The following is a 20,815-nucleotide window of genomic DNA, read 5'->3' as shown; positions in this document are numbered from 1 at the left end:
AAGCTCTTGCCGTGTAATTTTCTGCAAAACCCGTATCATACGACACTGCAATATTTGAGGACAGGGAGTGGAGCAATTTGATTTTGGGTGATGGAAACTGCCAACAGGATTTGTGATTCAGGGACTTGGACTTTGGTAGCTGCTTCGTTACCACGGGGTCTCTCGGCACCCTTATTTTTTCTTTTTTCTTCTCTGCATAGCCCAGTCCATACCTGGTATCTTGCTCAAGTGAAGAGGGGAATTAAGAGCTGAATCTTTTGTTCGGCATCAGTTGCTTTTACGTTTTGATGTGGGCACAGACATTAGGAGGAGTGTGTTTTTAATTCAATAAATATGCCCAGTTTAGAGGAAATGTTTAGAAGGTAATGAGTAAAGAATTAAAACGTGTTAGCATACTTAATGTGAATCAGCATTATTTTATTAAAAATGGCCTTGGTTTTGTGAGCTTGATTGGCAGTAAACTTATTTGCTTTGTGTTTCCGAGATGGTGTTGCGATCATTTGAAAACGTACCCCTATAGCAAGTGACTGAAGCCAGTGTTAAATGTATTCAAAAGAATTTAGTTGATATATTGGAAAAAGTCATTTTAAGCCTTCCAACTTGTATTTTCTGGTGTTTTCCCACAAATATCTTTGACTAATGCCATTCAGTATTTTAATCAGAGATATGAAAGAAAATGAATAATTAGTGATACGTAAATGGCAGCGTAATTAAATGCTAAGTAATGAAAGTAACGGGTCAGTTTGACACTCTGACCTAGATTACTAGATATGATTGACTCAACCTGCCTTTTAATAAAGCTAGATGCAATGTAGTGTATTTTTCTACGAACAAATATTCCAGAATTATTTTTTTTTTTTATACTGGTGAACGTTTGGTGGCCTGCCTGGCAGGACAAAATACAAGCTTTCACCTCCCAGACCTTCTCCTGCAGGGAGTAATGAGAAGACCCAGAAGATGGGGCGGTACGTTAGATGCTCCGTGCTGTTCTGTCAATTGAAGTATTTAAAATAAAGATGGGACGGCCTCTAAAAGAGATGTTATACTTCAAAAAGCAGCTGTGGTTTTCATGGAAATTGCTTTGTGTAAGGGTCTTTAATTTATGTCATGTAAGACAAACTAGACAATGATCAGCCCTTTGTAACAGTAAAATAGAAAAACCTGTGAATTTCTGGAAACTCTCTGGTGGCTGGATATAAAACACATTATTGGAGTAGACGTTACGGCCCAGAGGGGTTTTTCTCTTGTGGCGATACTGGTAATAACGAAATGATAATCAGAACAAGTTCAGCTTGAAAAATAACAAATTAATAGATGTAATTTTTGGAAAAAATGCGAGTGGTATGTATTTAGGCTTTTTCCTTTAGGGTGATCTTAGTAGTTTGAAGTCGGACATACAGCAGCCACAAAAATTCCCCTTAACAAGAAGAGAGGCCTCATATTTTGGAGGCTTCTGCTTAAAAAAAGGGTTGCCAATAAATGATCTAAAGGACGGGTTACATCTTCCATGTGCTGCTCACACCTCTGTATGCTTCTCATCACTAGTGACTGAGAGAGAAAAGCTGCAGATATTCCCTGCAACGCTGCGAGCCATCTGTCTTCCTTATCTTTTTGGAAGAGGAACTTCCAGTCTTTTATTGCTTTTAATATTTTGAAAAGTTTGGAAGAAAAAACTTAGTCCTTAAAACTGTCTTGTAATTCGATCAAAATACATATTGTTTAATTTTAAGTACAGCGTAGAAATATGCGGCAATGCGTAGCGATCCTTGGTCCGTGTTGTCAGCTCTGTATTTCTTCTGAAGAATTACAGGTCGAATGTGAATTTATTTCGCCGGAAAGATAACACATCATCAGGCTCTATGCATTCTTACTTTATATACATATGGGATAGATAAATACAGCGCAAGGGTTACAGTGGTTTTCGACGAATACTGCTTGATTGTAGCATGAAGAGGACTGCTTCGTCGAGCACAGTTAGGTCAGCCTGTCCTTTGCTGCCACTCCTTTTTGTCACGTTAACATTTTAATTTTATTGGATCTGGACTGTAAAATCACCAAAATAACTTTGTATCAGCCACTATCGGATCTGAGCTTTTCAATACACTTGACCTTGGTTAAATTGAACCGATGACTCAAAGAGGAAGGAGTGTAAAGTAGATCCTGTTACTGATTTCCCTTTAATTCCTTCCATACTGGACTTGTTTCCTAGTGTTGGGTCTTGCTTTGTTTCATCAAGTGAAATTAAGAACTACAAAAGCCAATCTTAGGGAAGAAAATCTTGGGGTTTTTCCATACAGCTCCATTCTTTTGGCATTCTGCATTGCCTGTTCCAGATTGCTTAGTAATTGCCAAGGTGACAGAGACCTTGATTAGTCTAAGCCTCTGATGTTTTCAAGGAACTCAATAATTTCTGATACTAAAAAGTTTTAAGTTCTGCACCTAAATATAGACACCAGGTGCCCCAGGTAAACTCACCTGTAAATCTACTAAATAAATGTTTTGTTGGCACTAAATAGAACGGATGTTTTTAGTCTGAAGGCTTCGTGAAGAAAATGTTAAGACTGAAAAGCGTCACCTAGAGGGAGTTATCTTATTTCAGCGAACGTGTTTCTCAGCCGAGCCTCCTATCATTTGAAGGGGCTGTTCGGTATTTGAATGTATTGGCGTAGTTTTGCCAGCAGTGATGAATGACGGTGTAGGAGGATGATCGGCAGGTATTTTCTTAATTTTTTGTTTTCTAGGAATCATCTAAACCCATAACCATCCTTACACTTTTGGGCCCAAAGTGTCCTTTTTACCAATGTTTTAGCTAGAGCGTATCGCGGAGATCTTTCCTTTTTCCGATGCACAACTCATTTCTGTTGTGCACCATTTGCTGAAATGGTTACTTGCTGGCTCTAAGTGTTACAGGATTTTCAGATGTGAACCTTCTATAAACAACCATTCTTTCAGTGATTCCAAAACTCATTTTTTTAAAGAAATGTCATCTTTTATTGCATTCCTGCACTAGAAATGGGAAGAAAAGATGGAAAAAAGACACCAAAATCCCAATGTGTCTTGGTTTTGAGCTTTTTATAGGTAGGCAAACATATGTGCTTGCCTAGATTAATAAAAAAAGCTCACAACAACAGTAGCAAGAATGTGTTTTAGAAGGCTCAGTCTGGCAAGGACCAGTCTGAGGAATGGGCTTTTTTGGTAAACAAACTTCAGCTATCCCAAAACAGTTACCTGGTTTTGAAGGTTAGGGTCTAGAGAAAAGTTTTAAGTTACGGGTTTCCAGAAGAGTAATTCTCAGTGATAAGTAAAATCGGCAGAGGGATGTGATATGGATTGAACTATGGTTGGAAACTATGCTTGAATAATTTTGGAAGAAACTGAAGGAAAACCTATTACCTTTAAATATTTTTTAAAAATTTTATTTCCTGCCCTGGCAGTTGAATGTTGAATGGGATCTATTAGTTATGGCCTGAAATGGTCTTTAAATGGAAAGGAAGGGAGCAGAGAAAGTAGCTGGTTTTCATTATTAATACTAATTTTATTATTGTGTTTTATATGGCAAGCATCTCGCTGAAGAAGGGACAAAAACTCGAAATCCAGGACCTTCAGGCTCAATAGCTTGCACAACCCAAATCATCAAGACTTTGAAGAGACAGTGATAGAGGAAAAAAGGTGGAGAGGGGGGAAAATGACCCATAAAACCAAAGAGAAAGGCAAAGATATTCGGGTCAGTGGGATACTGCTGCAGGGGTCTGTGCTTCTGCTGCGGATCTGATCAGGAGGCCTGGGGATGTGTTAACGTCGCTGTGAGGAGGGACAGGGAACGTACGGATGGGCACAACACGCTTGGAGTGGGTAGGAGGGCTCCTATTCCTTCTAGCATTTTTAGGACCATTTAAAATCAAAACTATTAGAAGCGCATTTATATTTCCATCTGAAGGCATTAGGGAACTTTTTTTTGCTCTGAAAGGTGATGGGAATAGTGAGAGGAGGGGCTCTTTTAAGCTTGCTTTTTAATTTAGGCAAGTTGCCCTCACGGGGGTCGCCATGCAATGTGGTAGTCTTTGAGGCAACAAGGTTTGGGACACGAAGGCTTGCAAAGATCGGGCCAGGTCACAAATGTGCTTGAGAGCAGTCGTAGCTTTGAAGCATTCTCAAAGACATGCGCCTCAAAGATATTCTCAAATATCTTGCAGACATTTCCCTAAAGTATTCTGATTTTTTTTTTGATAAACATTTTTCAGTAGATTTTGTGTTTGGGGAGAAGCATGTGTCCGTGGTTGTAACTGCAAGCTGAAAGGACAGAAAAATTCAGCGAGCTGCTCTGTTCCAGCTGTGCAGTTGCTTACTTTTGCGGTGGAAATAATTCTGCACTGTGCAGAGTGTGCTCCGGCTGCACGAAAGCTGAGGATCTCGTCACTGTCAAGACAATTTTTTACCACTGACAGCAAGCGGTAATAGATGACCAAACATACTTTTTCTAAATACTCCACTGAATTATTATTTAAAAAACAAAACAAAACCCACCACATTTTTTTGGTCTGCTTGTTAATTTTCAAGGCACTCTTTTTTAGCATTGTTAGGGCTCTTCCCAGCCCGAGTTAACTTGCCAATCTATTTGCCCGAGTTGGGCTCTTCCTGAACAGAACACTTATCGATACTGCTGTTTGTGAGAAGTACTAAGGGTGATGTCAGTCATCGTTCTTCAGCAGAACAAATTTTTAGCCTATTTTAAAAGTTAAACAGAAATATAATAAATTTATCTTAATCTCCATTAGAGAAAAATATAATTTATTGCCGGTTTTAATGTCAGTTCAGTTGGATTTTCCTATCTGGATGCATTGAGATTCTTGGTAAACCGTGTTATCTTATGAATACGGTGTGGTTAGTTAAGCGATCTCTTTAGTACACTGCAGGTCAGCGTCGTGCTGCACACGACGGAGGTGTTCCGACACACAAAGTGGGATCCAACGGTCCAGGCTGAGCCTGAGATTGCATTGATCCTCAGGTTGGCTCAGCAGATTCAACACAAGGTCCTGGGCCATTGAGACTACAGAAACAGCTTTATTTCCAAATGCCTTTAACAATAATAATAATGACGATGATGATGATGATGGAGGTAAAGATGGCAATTCTCCCTTTCTGCTCTCATCCGCTTGTATCTTCCTTTCGGAAGCTGTACAGTAATTCAAACAGAAACGGCAAAATAAGAATTTTGTTTAGAGCGTTACCTATGAACAGGTATTAAAAAGAGCTTGTTGCTCATTCCCTCATTTACAATTCAGTCCGTTTAATTCAGATGGACTCTTCTCCCTGCTCGTGCTTTTATTCTCATTTACTCAGTGACTGGTTATACGGCCGGTCGTGCCACGATAACAAGCTAGGCAGTATTTCAAGAAATCTAGGACAGATTTATGTTAGCACACGCGAGGTGGAGAAACATTAAGAAATCTCTTCCAGCATTTGATTGTTCTGCTTTTAGATTTCAAAGTCCAAATTGATTTTTTTGTTCTCTCAGTGCTAGTAGCGTGTCTTCAGTGGCTGATTGATGTGAATCAGCAGTAAAAAGCTCTTTAGAGTGTTTCGGTGCTGTATTCTCCGCAGCATGGTCTACGTTGCTCTGTCACCGTGCTTCCTCCTTCGTGGTTTCCTAAAAGCAAGATTGGGTCTCGAAGTCTGATGTTTTGTGGCTATAAGGAAAAATACAAAGGCGGCGATTGCTGGAGAGTAAACACATCGGCGCGACATCCGATTTGGAGCCAATCACCTGGTTTGCAAAACCCAAATCGTTTGGCATAATGCTCATGGAAATGAATCTGCCTTGCATGGACCCTCACCTGCCTGTGGTCCTTGGGGTCTGCACAAACAGGACATGACAAAGAAGGAAAAACTATATTAATTGTGAGTTTTATAATGTTTGATGTCTTATCTCTCCAACTTATCAATCTGTTCTTCCAAACTCTACAACTGGAAACCAAGCACAGTGCATGTAGCTGTGAAAACCAGCTCAGCTTCATCATTGCATCCTATAAAAATGCTTCCCATTTTGTTGTGAATGGAAGCTTAATTACAAATAGTTTATCTAGCAGGAAGACACGATAGGAAAAGCGGATAACCGTTCGCATGAAACCAATAGGGACGTGTAATTTGACAGCAAGAAGTATTTAATGCGAATATTGCTGGGTTGTTTTGTTGGGGTTTTTTTGTGGGCAGGATGGTAGAGGTAGATTATCACTGGGAATCTAATAGGCTTGGTATAAGATAACGTGTAACAGAGTTAGTTGGTCTTCTCCAGCTGAGAACATACCATAAACCAGGGATGCTGATACTGTTGTAAGTTTTAGGCTTCTCTCTTGTAAAACAGTTTGTATGTGAGAGCGATGGGCTTGTTTGGTTGCTCACAGTCGTCCTGAGGTTTGTAGTTCAGAAATAAAGGAAACTAAATATATTTAAGACCTGCAGGTAATCAATAGGACAGATGGTGCTGTGGTTCCGACAGTATGTATCGTGTAGTTCCAAAACAAATACCCTAGGATGAGAGAATTCTGCTGACTCCTGTAAAAACAAAATGTAGCATCCTTTTGCAGTTTGATGGCGACGGTATCTCAGAACACCCAAGATCCCTATAAAATCCTGACAACACCCCTGAAGGTCATTTATGGAGGTCACCTCTTTTTGCTTCCCACACTCCCTAGAGAAATTCTGGTCTACTCACTCCTTCATGGCCACCCACCCGCAGATCAGCTGAGAAATCATACTTTGTTAAGAAAAACCTTTGTTAAGAATGTTATTTTTGTTCTTTGTTCTCTTTCCTTCATTTGAAAGATGTCTTTTGTTCATTGTGGTTCAAATACCATCGTTTCAAAGTACATTGTCCATGGCATATAGAAATTAAAACCGAATATGTGTATTTTGGCCGTATTTAGAAAATGAGACTGGGGGGCTTGTCCTTGTTCAAATACATGTATTTTATTCTGATTTGTGTTTCAAGAAGTAAATTAAAATTAGTCTAATCACAGGAACATTTTTAAGCAAGCACTTTGAGATGGATCAACTGTTCTTTGGTTTTTGAAGCCTACAGGGGACTTGCCTGCATTAGACTGGTGAAGACTATGTATTTAGAGTAATCATTCATTAGCAGTAGCTCTTAAATCTACGCCTTCCTATGAACATTACTGTAATAAATTGTCCAAAGTTGAATACCTTTGGCTGTGAGGAGTATCTTGGATCTGCATTTGTCTACGTAACGGTAACAGCATTACTCAGTGATGTTGTTGCGTGCTCTTGACGTTGTCACACTCTGTCACCTGCGCAGCCCAGCGTACTTCGTCTTCGCAGTAATCATTAACAGAATTATGAATCTCGTTAGGCAAAATGCGGCAAGCATCTAGTATGGGACTCTTCCCATCTGCGTACCATGTCCTCTCGGAAACCCGCATGATTTAAAGCAACTGTTAGCGATAGACAAGTTTTCTTGTGTTTCTTTTTAATGCTCTTTGGGTTTGCATCTGGTTTAAGTTAGGTGGTTCGTAATGCGTTTCTGATTGTGGTTGTTTACAAGCTGCTGTCTCCGTTGCTCTCCCTGCAGGTGTTGCAGGGTGCTCAGCTGATAGCTGTTGCTTCTGCTGAGCCTGCGTCAGGGAGTGTTGACGGATCCCCGCTCCAGGGGAGCGATATCCAAGTGCAGTATGTGCAGCTGACACCGGTGACAGACCACTCCGCGGCTAATCAAGTATGTATATATGTCTTTTTGCCATTTGAATGTACTTAACTTGATTGAAACATCTGTCAGATGAACTATATATCTATCCACAAATACTGCTGTCCCAATAAGTTTATGATCCTGTTTCCAAACCATTAAAAAAAAAAAAAAATTAAAAAATCATCTATAATTAGAAACACGATTTTGTTAAAGGTATAAATGGTCTTTGACTATTCCTCCTTCTGTGTTCTTGCTCAGTGCCTCTAGAGAATAGTTATTTTGGTCATCTTTAGTTTTTTGTATCCTTGAAGGCTGAAAGCCATATTGAAGGACAGGGTAAAAAACTTGTTTGGAATCTATCCAAAAAGTATTTTTCAAACTGAGGTTTCTCTTAAAAAATGTTATTCCCTTTCTGACAGCAGTTTTCCAGTTATTTTGATCAACAGCCTGGATTTCCCGCAGGAGTTGCAATGTTAGCAATTGTAAGTGAACGCTCGATCCTCTCAGTTATGGTGGAGGAATTATCTTTTTTTTTTTTTTCCTTTTTAAATCAGTTTGAACAGTCATGTATCTGACACCTGAAAAAAATTTCTCATCAGCCTGAAGCTGTGACTGATGACAACACAAGAATGTTGACTTAAAACATTTGTCACAAGTTTTTCTGAAGATGATTACCCATTCTGCCCTGAACCCCACTGTAGAGGGCTTCTTTTCTAGAGAACGCCAACTGTAAAATAAGCTATTGCTTGCTAGCCAAAATATAACGGTAACCTTAGCAGCCAATATTAGAGTGGAATTTTGTCCAACACCTACCCAGTTTTGTAGAGAATTCTGATCTGGCTATGAACGTTTGGATATTGAGTCTATCGAGGAAAAAAAAAAATAAATGCATAAGAAATCAAGGGAATCACATCCAGACTTGGTGTGCACAAAGCTCAAGTGCTTGGTGCTTCTTCCATGGGCCGGGCAGTCTGCAGCTCAGTTCGCTGTATGGAGTTAGAGCCCGTTAGCTATTCCAGTGGCGAAGAAGGCTCAGACAAAAGATGGAGCTGCATCGCATCTTGCCCAAGCGCCATCTGCGCGGGCTGGGGCGGGCAGGGAGACCAGAGCTCTAAACTCTCTTAGCCCCTCCGGGCCGCGCTGGATTCCCACCCGGATGCCACAAAGTGCTTTTCAGAAGAATTGTGCTCCCTGCCAGAAAGGATCAGAGTGCCCGGCACGCGAGTGTGCTGTGCTGCAAGATTACCTTCCAGTTTTCTGTACACTGCTCTTCCCCTGTAGATGAGCCCTCAATAGTCATTTTTCCCTATTTTCTAGATCTGTCTCTGCACTAACCTTCTCAATATTTTATTCATAGTCATCTGTAATAGTACGCCGGACAATAAGAGTTACTACAGGGACTTATTTCTTATAAATCCTCAAGTAGTGCTGGTCCCGTGCAATTAACAAAGTGTCTAGGCGCTGGGTAGCCAGAGGTGTTTCTCGTGCTGCTGTCCTCGCGCCAGGCCTGGGAAATTCTCAAATTTCCCTCCCAGGGACTTTGTCCTGGGTCCGTTCCTTGTGCCTGTCCTCCCCTCTCTCCTCTGATGGGCAGGAGGATGCGGAGGGCAGTTCTAAACCTCGGCATCCGTCTCCCGCGTGACTGGCAGCCACCGGAGGAGTTATTTTTCTCTTTGGGGACACTTTGCACCGTGTTAGGTTTTAATATTGTGGTTAACCACTGAGATTTATACAAAGCTGAAGAGAAGCGGCAAAGGAATGTGAAATAAGAAGAGTATGAAAGGAAAACCAGACAAGACTAAAAATAAGTTTGCCATAAATATTTCCTCAGTTTACACAAACTGAAAGCTAAGGATCCATTAATGAATTGGAGAAACCAACTGGGTATTTGCATTACGCTGAGTTACATGGATAGCCCAATGGCTCTTCTGGGTAAAAATACGGAATAGTCCCAGTCAGATCTCTTAGCTGAAGGGAGACCCCTCCCAGTGAGGCTGTGGTCACGCTTTTATCTGTTTTCATATGGTTCATTGCGAGGTTCTGAGATGTTTTCAATGATTTTTTTAATCTATTTATCAATCCAACCTTATAAAAGTGGAGTTTATTATCCACCTGGGTTGGATGCTATGCCCCACACAAAATTCGTGTTTGAAACACCACAACTGCAAATTTACTGAATGTCTGAAAGCAAGACACCAGTTTTCAGACCTTTTTGCCTGGAAGGCGTGCCTTTGGAAGCAATCGCGCGTGCAAAGCTGAAGGGAGGAGTGAGGCTGTTTGAAATGAATCCCTTCTCTGACTTCAGCAATACGCGCTTCAATTTCGTATTTTCAATGTATTCATGCGCGATTTTGTATTTGCAAATTAGCTGTAGACAGAAGTACTAATAGCTAGGATTCTGATGGTTTCATAGTGACCCTAAGCCACATATGTAAACACAGACTATTACTATATGAACAGTCTTTTGCTGGCATAAAATTGCAAATGCACGCACGGAGGGAGGCATGGTTTGAAATCAGATGCATTTTGGGGATTTAAGTTTAGTTGGCTTGTTTTCATGGCTCGATAGCACTCTTGCAGCTTGCAAAATTTAGAAATACAGAATGTGATGATGACGGAATATTTGGATTAATTCTGTGCTCAAATTCATACGCCGGTGGTAAATTTTGTTAGATTTGCAAAAAACCCATAATTCCAAATCTAAAGTGTGCTTCTAGTCCCTTTGGGCAGTCGTCTACTTCTGGTCTGAATGGTGGGTAAATATTCAGTATTGCTGTTGTCGCTAGTCTTTGATAATAATAGTACAGTTTTCCTCTAATGGGAAAGAAAACTTTGATGGTTGCTTGAAATTCTGATAGAATTATTCACCACTTCAGCACTAATTTGTTGAACGTTTAAGTAAACACCAAATCACCTTTAAAGCTGAACAGGAAAAAAATCTTGTAGCTCTGTGCAATTACTTGCAACAAGGCAGAGGGACGGTTAGAAATAATTTGACAACAAACCCTTAATTTAGGAGCAACGCGTGATAATTTTGAACCTCCAGTATTTTCATTTGAATAAATAACTCGCGACTGTGTAGTAAAACCTAAAGGATGGGAAATCTAGTTGAGTTTCCACCCTTGTGTCTTTGTGGGTCATCTCGCAGATATAAACCAGGGCTTCAAGTAAGACTTTTTCCTAACAGAAGTATTGCCACAGAAATAACGCTGTATCCAGGGCGTTACACAAAGCATCTATTAGATGAATTTATGGAGGGAAAATCCATCGAGGGCAGATCTCTGGAATCTGTGGGAGTGTACAGGAAAATATCATTAAATGCTTGCCCTTTTCTTGTAGTTTATCTATGTTTGTGAGATTGGCTGCTATCAGGGGAAGGCTTATTGGGTGTGATGGACTTTCTCCAAGCCAATACAGCTGTTCTTAAATGCTATTCATTTTATAGCTCTAAAGATGGAGTTTGTTTCGTAATCTAGTTTTCCTTACTCCAACTAACTTGGCTAAAACGGCAGTTTGCTATGGGATTATCCTTTCGCAGCATTGTCGGATTACTGCTAGGCAGTAATTTAATTTTTAAGGAGACTTCCTTTGAAAACTTAAGTCAGTTGTGTTTACTTGAAATTCTTTTGCGAAGGATGGTTTTTGCTTGGCAAGTGAGTAGAGTCAGGCCTGTAGGAAGAATTTTCTTTGAGAAAAAAGTTCACTATAGTAGCGCTATTCTCATTTTACACAAAATAGAGAAAGACTGCAGTGGGTAAAGTCAGCAGTTTTAGACCCTATCCTGCACCAGCTGGGGAAATTCCATGCACAGGGCCAACAGGTAATTTTTACTCTCCTTACCTACAATAGTTCTTTCACTCCGGGACTTCCTACTGTGTTTTCTGTGATCACCCTTGGTGGACTTTCCTCCCGTAACGCTGTTCAGCTCCCTACCCCGGAGCTGTCAGTGCGTACATCGTGCTGGGACAAGTCCTTCCACAGCTTCGGCACGTTGTCGTGCCAGACACAGGTTTTGGTTTGGTCTCTTTTTAGAGCTGGTTCTTTTTTGGGAAGAGAGAGGGAATAATTGTTCTCTGTTTCCTCTCTTTGTGCCACTCATGATTTTATTATAGATCCTTATCATGATTCATTATTTCAGCCTTCTCTTTCCAGCCTGAAGGGCATTAGTCTACTTAGTCTTCATGTGGACTCTTTATGTTATTTTTGGTGCCTTTGTAAGTGTATTCCCGTTTCAGCTCTGTCACAGAGAGGGTATCCATGCAGATTTTGCACTGGTATATACAAGAACTTTATATTAGTATAAAATGTTCACATTCCCTTGGCTACACCGATGGAAAGCACTTGTATTGATTTACTGACTTCACGTTTCCCTTTTGCAGGGCACTGATACCCTTCAATCAGCAATCCAACCAGAAATGCAGATAGAACACGGAGCGATCCAAATTCAATAAGAGAATTGTGAAAAGCTGCGTCAACCACGATGCCGGCGAAGCGCAGTCAGAAGCCAAGCGCCGCGGTCTTCGTGCAACAACAGGAGAAGGGAAATGCCTGTTAGACTAATGGTCACACCTCAAACATCTCCTGCAAATAGAGTTCTGATGATCTGGTTGTCCTCGCCTGGAATAAATCAGACCCATTTTATTAAAGCGGAGCTACATCGCTACATCAGTTGAGGATCTGGCCTTCAGAAAACAAAAATAAAAATGGCCTGCCCTTAGGTACACTTAAAGAGAAAAAATTCTTTCACAAAGAGGGAAGGAAATCTAATGAATCAAACCCGTGAGACTAAATTAATGTTTCATCCTGTTCATTTCTTCTGTGAAATATGCCATTTGAATGTCTGCAGATATCTTAGGAAGTGTATTGCTGCTTTGCAATACTTGCTTTACCACATATAGAAGATCAAGAGCTCAAATATTTTTCACTGTTTAAACAGCTTTTTTTTATTTGCTATGGTGTTTATAACAAAAATGGAAAATATTTAAAAAAAGAAAAATCCCATAACTGCAAGTATTAGCCTTTTGCTGGTGTTTTCTGTTCAGTGTAATGAAAACTGTATTTGCAGAAGACTAACAATTTTGTTTGTACTGTTGCTTAACTACTTTTCTAGGGGAAAATGCTTTTAAATGCTGTAATTATGCATTTCTAATGAAAAATAAATGTGTATTTATGAATAGTGCAGCTCTAAGTTGCTCTCTGCCTTAGGAATGAGTACGGTTTGACTGGACTGTGCTGTAAGAGCGTAGTTCGGGAGTATTTGAAGTCAGATGCTGTCTGGCCAGCTCTGCTGTCAAACTGAGAAGGAAGACTAAGTCTGTAAGGAAGATTTCAATCTTAGATCATGTTATTATCTGAACTTCCAGGGCAAGAAAAATACCATAGTGAAATTTTTGAGTCTGCAAATCCTGTTTTATACAAAGAATTTATGAATTCATTTTTTTAAAAATGTGAACGATTCTTCTGAGCGCTCTCCTTTTTAGTTCCTCCTGCCTCCTTTGTCCAGCCGTTTGTGGGATTCAGCCATAAAAAGCTGGGCTGCAAAAGTCCGATACCTGTCTTGTTACCCAACTTGCAACGGAAGGTGAAATCCTCTCTCCACTGAAACTTAGGGGAAGTTTGATACCGATTGCAAGAAAGCTACATTTTCCTATTTGCTAAGCTTGAGTGGAAGAGATACATGTTTGCTATAACCTGATTATCTTAATGGTGCGCGTTTTAGAAAAATATAGAGTTTACTGGGGGAGATGTTGCTTTGTATTTGTTTTTCAGCTGAGTTGCTCTATGGTTATTGTCAATATATGGCTCATAATGCGTTTAATGTATTAATGAATGGGACATAGCCACAAATTCTACAGGATTGAATTCTGGATAACTTTTTTTTTTTTTTTTTAATGAAAGGAAGGGTTAAGCAGGCCCAATTTCTGGGAATGTTGTCCCTGGTAAGTATTACGCTTTATGTGAATTCCTACTTCTCTTTAGGATATTTCTTGACGCACAAGTACAATTCAAACTGAACCACAGCTTATTGAATACAATGTTTGCAACAGGCCAAGAATTTGGCTACTCTTCAGTTTCTTTTTTAATACCGTTTCTCAGACTGGATGATGTTTGAAGAGCTTGGCATCTAAATAGAAGCCTAAAAATAAAGCAAGGCCTGTACATTTTAGCGTGGCTGTTGAATAATAATTTATCACTTGGAAATGACAGTGAGAAAGCTGGGATGGCAAAGCTGCTGCGTGCTACCGCATACCGCTCTCTTGCTATATTCATATTGGCCCCAGCGCTTTTTTCTTGCCTTCTTCAGAAAGTTTTACTCTTACTTGGCTTTCCTTCTGCGTCCTAGGTATCTTCTGCTTTTGAGGGGAACACAGATGCGTTTAAACTGGAGGGTATCTGTCTTTGTTTTATGGTGCAATTAAGAATTCTGTTCTCTCTGCATTTTTCAGCTCGAGGACAAGATGAACTTGAGTTCAGGAGAAGTTTTCTTTAGCCACTAAACTGCTTCATGCTCAAGTCTCTTCTGCTAAAAGCGATTGTAAAGGCACGCTGTGCAGTGAAATAGCATTCACTAGATTGCAAGAGAATGAAACCCACTCCACCAGTGTGGAACGGAGAGTGTACAAATCGAATGAAATAAAATGGGTAAGGAGAGCAGCTTATTAAGACCCTCCTGTGCATTCAGATGTTAAGGCTGTGTGTTCTCAAGATGTGAATTTTTCGCAGTGTTATGTCAATGTTTACATTGGCCTAAGCTGTGTCACACGATGTTTATGGTTCGAAGAAAGGAGACTTCAACATTGAGCGAGGTATTCCTATGAGTAATCCCTGTCCCTGTTCCTTTTCTGTAGATTTGATGTCCTTGTCCAGGGAGGAAATGTCTTCAGGAATGTTTTATGTGTTTTCTAGACATCACAGGGTATGTCACATCCAAATAAGTCATTCCCAAGAAGAGTAATTCAGGAATTAATTCCCTTCTAGGAAACGCTTGTGACTGTGAAGAGCCTGTGAGGTTCTGTGCAAGTGCGAAGAATATATTCATACAGAGGTTGGAGTAACAATAACATGTCAACGTAACAGTAAGAAGTCCTAAAAGTAGTGTAAGGTAACTCAAGGAACGAAAAGCCAGGGGTACTGAGGGTTTTCCCTGGCGCTCTGTTTGGGTAGGTTGGGGTCGTTTCACCATGGATGTAGTTCTGCCCTTGAAGAATGCTTGACCATTTAGTAGGTCAGCTAGAAATGTGTTCTCATTATGTCTCCTGTTATTCACCGTCTCTGCCTTTTTAATAATAAGGTTCTTTTCCCTCAGCAAACCTTCTAACATGCCCATTTTTAACTGTTCTTTTTCCCCTCATGCTGCTTTTGTGCAAGAGGCAGAGATTGAGAACATATGACTAAGAGTATTCAGGGGACATTTCTTGTAAGGTTAGACCAGGATCAGCTGCAGAGTTTATCCGTAATTCATCTTGCCACCTGCAGAATACTGTTTTCATGGTTTGATTTTGTTTTGTGTAATAATGTTCAGGCTTTGGGGGAGAAGAGCCTCTGGTTACCCAGCTTGGCCCCGTTGGTTATTTTCGATATTAAGGTCGCTATAGCCGGGACCTCACCATTTATCTTGATGTTGTACTCAAATTCTTGACATGTAGTTATGGCCGGACAGGCAGTGCGGTACCATTACGGTGACCTTTCACATCACTTCCTCTTGAATCCCACCTGAAAGAGCATCCATCTCATGAATTCTTAAGGGCTTCTGTGGTCCCAGTGTAAAAACGAATCAAAACGTTATGGTTTGATGGATTGTACAACCAGAAATTGGTCTAAAATAAGTGAAGGGCGTGGGTTATTTCTTTTCTGGTTTTCTTTTTCTTTCTTTCATTCCTTGTTAGTTTTACATATTTTGTCTTGCAAAACAAAACTATAAAAATGAGCACCCTTCTGTGACCCAAATCAACTGGAATGCCTTAATTAGCCACATTTTTAGGCATTTCAGTATTGACAGTTTGCCTATAAAGCAAGGAATCCCGGCCAAAATGTTGCTGTAGTGCTTGTCTCCATCGTGGAGATCCTGGCGTGCGTTCGGCTGTGCTTTGGTGGCCCTGTACGTTATTATCCACTTCACAGAGCCACTGTGGAGTTTCATGTTAGAAAATACAGCGAGGAAACCAATACCTAAAAAAAACCCCACCCCAAATCACTCTATAATCTCACTCTGCACAAACTTGGCAATCGATATTCCTTCTGAATTCCTAATTATGTAAGTACTGAAAATGTAGAGCCATAACTATAATTCAACAAAAACTGTTTCCCATTATCAGAAATAAGAATGTTCCTTTCATTCGCTGCGATCCCAAAGCACTTCTGTAAGCTCTGCTGATTTAGGTGAGTACTCACCAGTCAAACCTCATTTCCTTGAATGAAGCCGGGAATAAGAAAGTCATTCAGTTAGCGTGGTGTTTGGGGTAAACTGAGATTGCTGGTTTCGTGCGCTACTACAAACGGACATACTCGATTTCGCTGCTAAACAAGGTTCGATATACTTAGATGTTGGTTTGTACCCCAGAAAAACAGGAGTCGCTAACCGTGCGGCAAGAGGAGTCGCGCAGAGCTGACGTTAGAGCTGAAGCGTGTGGGACGCTATTGCCCACGGGCAGTTTGGCCGGGGCAAGGGGTTAACGCTCCTCTTTCGAAGGGTGCCAGGGGATTTTTAATCAAGTCTTGCTCTGTAGCATGATAAACTGGATGGAGGCAGATGAAAACCTATTTTTCTGCATCTACAGCTTCATGTGCAAAATTTAAGTGGAGAACAAATGTCTACTTTGTTTCACTTTCTGGCTTTTTTTTTTTTTTTTAAAGAATTCTACTTTTGAAAGCTTTCTCTTGTTTGTTTGCTCTTCAGTTTTTTTAAGTATGCATTTTGCAAAGTTAAAATGTCCTCTGATGATATTTAATAAAATTTTATATTTTGGGCAGAAGATTAAATTTTTAGGATGTTGTTCATCAGCATGGATATTTTTAATTGATCGGTAGACTGGGAAAAGTTCTGTTGTTCTTCCGGTCCCTCAGGTTAATCTGTGGTTTTGAACATTTAGGCTGTCCAGTTTCATCTCTGTCCATCACCTTGGGTTGAGAGAGTGTCAATATATGTTATATAATCTTCCAGTAAATATTTTATTTCAGCTCTTTCGTACTAGTTAAAGGAAAGTTAATCTGGTTGTGAAACAGGTCAACAAAAGCCTGGATGGAAAGCTGAGCTTAGCCTGACATCTCTCCATGCTACTCCGTGATGCCAGCTGCAAGGACAGACTCTTCATTGTCCCTTGCTGGATTTATGGTATTTAATTTGCAAATAATAGATAGCGCTGTTTTCCATGCTGATTCCCTGCTTTTCTTAAGGAATCTTTGGGATTTCTGTTTTCAAGATGTACTGGGGTTTGCTTGTCAAACTGTTGAGTGCGTCATAGCAGGGTCTGAACATTTAAGCAAGTACACTGAAATCAAAGGGGCTTTACTCTTTTGATATTACCAAATCTGTATGTATATTTAAAATAATTCCATTTTTAATTGAGGAACTATATATTAAGGTTACCATTGGTTTTCTGAGTAAAGCAGAAGAAGAATTGGGAGCTGGTCAGCAACATTTGACTAGCTGAAATGTGCACTTCAGCTTGCTTGATGTGTGTGTATGTGTGTGTATATATATATTTATATATGGCTATCTTGTTGTTTGAGTTTGCATGGGGTTGGCTCACACCCCCTACTACTTTGGTCCTAGAAGTTGCTTCTCCCCTCTTCTCACTTCCTCTTACACGTTTTTTTACTCTCCCATTTCTATAACATTTATTTTTAATCTTATGAAGAACCTAGATCCATTTTGCTGCTTTGATCTTACCAGAGGAGCTTGGCTGGCCACCTCTAATTAAAAAGAAATAAATCAGGAACTCTTGGTCTGCTGGATTCTGAATTGCACTTAACAGAAGAAAACCCCAGTTACAGACATTACCTGGTGCACAGGGAAGTTGCTCTCTTACTTGGCTTATTTAAGAGTTACAAATATCGCCACAGTCAGAAATTACGTGCCTGCCATTAATTAGTAACATTTTCAGTTTAGTAACCAGATTTTCCCCGGCGTTCCCATGGAGGGGAGCAAAATTAAACATTCTTTTGCAAGCACCCAGGTGACCACCCGAGTAGCCGGTACTGTGAATTGCACTGAGAACTCTTGCGAAATTCCAGTCTAGGCTAAACAGCAGCTAAATTTGGCATTTGATTCCTTTCCTCCCCAAAATGCCTGCTTCCACCTCCCCGATGTCATAACCCTCTTAGGGTGGCCCTTCTCTAATAATCACAAATTGGCGTGATTTAATCGGACCCAAACGACGTGCTCTTTCTGAAGCAGAGCAGGATCGGTTCTGCTTCCCGTCCCAGCGCATGTGAAACGCTGTGCTCTCTCCTCGGGGCCATCTGCCTTGCATAATTGGTGTTATTTAACAGCAATTTTATTACTCAATCCTACTTCAGCTCTCTTAATCCCCTTGCTCTAATGGGCTCCCTGCTCTCTTCAGCAAAACCAGAGGAGAAGTAAAAAAAAAAAAGCAAAAATGTTCATAAAAGTGGAGGCGGGAGGAATCAAGGAAAAGATGAGAAACAGTTTGTTGATTTGTTTTGAATCCCTTCCTCCCTTTTCATTCATTCAAGTTGCTTTTCGTTCCTTTCTGCAGTTAAAAGTGCAGCCCAGGGAGGTGGTTCACGTTGAGAAGTTCTTCATTTTTTGAAATGAAGTAGTGACCAAAATCTCCTACATTTATCCGAGGGACAGCGGCTTTGGAGGTAGGCAGAGGGGGAGGTGGTGGGTGGAGGTTTGGGATTTTATTCTGATTTTTTTTTTAAAGTTTCTTTGTACCTTACTGTGTTTTTAAATCGTTTGTAAGCATCTTGGGGGGGGGGGATTACATCTGTTTTGGGTTCTGCCTGAAATGCCTTTGAGTTTTGTTAAATTGACCATTATAATGAAACCAGGAGCTTCTCTGGCCCCTTCTCTGGATTTCAACAAAACAGCACATCTCCATGCTTTCCACCTCTGACATTTTCCTACGTTTTCATGGAAATTTTCTTCTGTGGCAAAAGGCTGAATGCGCTTTGCTGTTAGTGAAAATCATTTTTTCCTTTTGCTTTACTTTTTGTAAAAGGTGGAAGGTATTCATCTTTTCTGCCACAAAATCAACTTTTGCAGGAATATTCCCATAAGAAACTTTGACCTCTGCAAATGTCTGCACAGATTGACATAGGTTTCCACGCCGGTTCCTTTCTTTGAGCAAATGCTTATGACTGAGAAAGCTTTGTAGATAGTAAGTGGCTCAGTATGTTGAGGAAGGATTTTTTGTGTGTGTTTCGCTTTTATTTTGTTCTTACCTGCGTCGTTTCACTGATCTGATTGATGGCATGGAGCTTTCTGAGCCTGACAGAGAAGCGTGTGCTTGGATTTGAGCTCCCTCGTGGCTGCAGGCTTTTGGCTCCGAGTCCCTCTGAATCTTTGCGGCTTTAACCACCGTGCAGATCTGGGCAAATAGAGGGTAAGAGTTGAAAGCCCTTGACTGGAGTCTTGCTCTTGGGAAGAAAACACTGGCTAGTGAAGAGCTCTTCGGTTTGGGCAGGGAGGGAATTGCAAGAACCAGAAACTAGTCAAATTCAGGTGGGAAACGAGGCAGAGTGTGTGACAACGTGTGTGAAGGAAGATTAATGACTGAACAGTCGAGAGAGGTGGATTTCTCATCTGTAGGTACCTTCTGCTCTTGATCGGCTGCCACTGGCAAGAATATCACCAAATGCAGCCCCGCGATTTGTGCTGGTAACGGGAGTGTGCCTTGACCTAGGGCAGCCTGGCACGCTGTGATAAGTGTGTAAGGGTTTTCCCGTGGGATGCCCGTGGTTCCCACCGTCAGCAGCTTCGCCAGTCTCACAACACATCCACGCAGCAAAGCCCACGGGCATCAAATCCTTTCCCTGGACTCTCTCAGAGGACGGTGCCCCTATTTTCTCCCTACCCAGCACATGCTGTAAAGCACAACCCAGTAATGTATTAAATACTCTACATTCAAAAGCCATAAAATTAAAATGTACAAGTGAAAAAAGTGTAAAAGATTGAGGGCTTTGCTGATGTCCAGGTTTCCTGCAGTGGCAGTCTCCCATGACATCAGAAATTCTTTTTGAGTCTTTCAGGTAACCAGCGGGACCCCGAGCCTTGACCTTCGTGTGGCACTGATGGGGCACGACGAACAGCCAGCAAACGGTGAGCGGTTTCGCCTTCAGTCTGTGTTCAGCACCAGGTAACCGGGCAGACCAAGCCCTCGTGACAGCAGCGGAGGTTGGCGGTTTTGTTTCGTCATGCAGTCCGTAATTCATGAGGGTATCAAGTTCTACCTTGAAACGATTTTTGAGCTTGAAAGCTCATTCTTCTCTGATGAGAATTTCCTCTTTTTCTCTGTTGTTAGCAATGCTGTGGTATAGGTCTTGGGTGCTTATTTCTGGAGTTTATGGGTCTTTTCCAGTCCCGTTCTCTATGGTTTCAGCTTTAATCAACTGAAAATCTTAAAAGGAGTTTCTGTTCTATATCTCAGGTACTTTTCCTGCTTCCAGATTGCAGCTATGCGAAAGCGAGATTGGCCCTAAACCATCCAGAAACACTAAACCCACCACTAGTTTGTTCCCCTTGATCTGGTTTTACTAAAAAGTCTCAGCTGCCAATAGAACAAATTCCTAAATAAAGTTTGTCAACATGCTGAAAAAAGCCCAGAGCAACCTCATGTCTTTCGCACCAAAACCCAAGTGCATTAACTTGGGCAGAGATAAAACACAAGCAGCAGCTCACCAATGCATACGGGGTAATTTCTGTCTGCACATCTGCGCTACCGTGGGTCGCCCCAGCAGGCACAGCTGAGATCTCCTAGAGAAAGAGCTTGGCCAAGGAGTGTCTCCTGCCGCTCAAGGATGTTCCTTCACCCTCTGTATCTGAACCCCTGTAGTTACTTGGAAGGAGCGCTGAAAACAGATACCTCCGTGGAAATACCAGATGTGCATAGCGAAGCACGCCCGATGACTGACGCCACTGTCTATCACTTG

At 41.0% G+C, this 20,815-nt stretch overlaps 1 protein-coding gene across 3 annotated transcripts in view; it reads left to right on the top strand.

Annotated features, from left to right (window-relative positions):
- The window catches only part of BANP (BTG3 associated nuclear protein), a 151,929-nt gene extending 138,064 nt beyond the window's left edge, over positions 1-13,865 (top strand). For 2 of the 3 annotated variants that reach the window (XM_054840759.1, XM_054840760.1), the window contains exons 12-13: positions 7,586-7,729; positions 12,079-13,865. In XM_054840759.1, coding sequence (XP_054696734.1) covers positions 7,586-7,729; positions 12,079-12,150 — 216 coding nt within the window. In that variant the 3' untranslated portion in view covers positions 12,151-13,865. The remainder of the gene's footprint in view (positions 1-7,585; positions 7,730-12,078) is intronic. The other variant, XM_054840761.1, reaches the window with a different exon arrangement.
- Positions 13,866-20,815: the final 6,950 nt, after the last annotated feature.

Source organism: Grus americana, chromosome 13, assembly GCF_028858705.1.
Source record: "Grus americana isolate bGruAme1 chromosome 13, bGruAme1.mat, whole genome shotgun sequence".
NCBI classification, from domain to species: domain Eukaryota; kingdom Metazoa; phylum Chordata; class Aves; order Gruiformes; family Gruidae; genus Grus; species Grus americana.
This window is presented reverse-complemented; position numbering and strand designations above follow the sequence as displayed.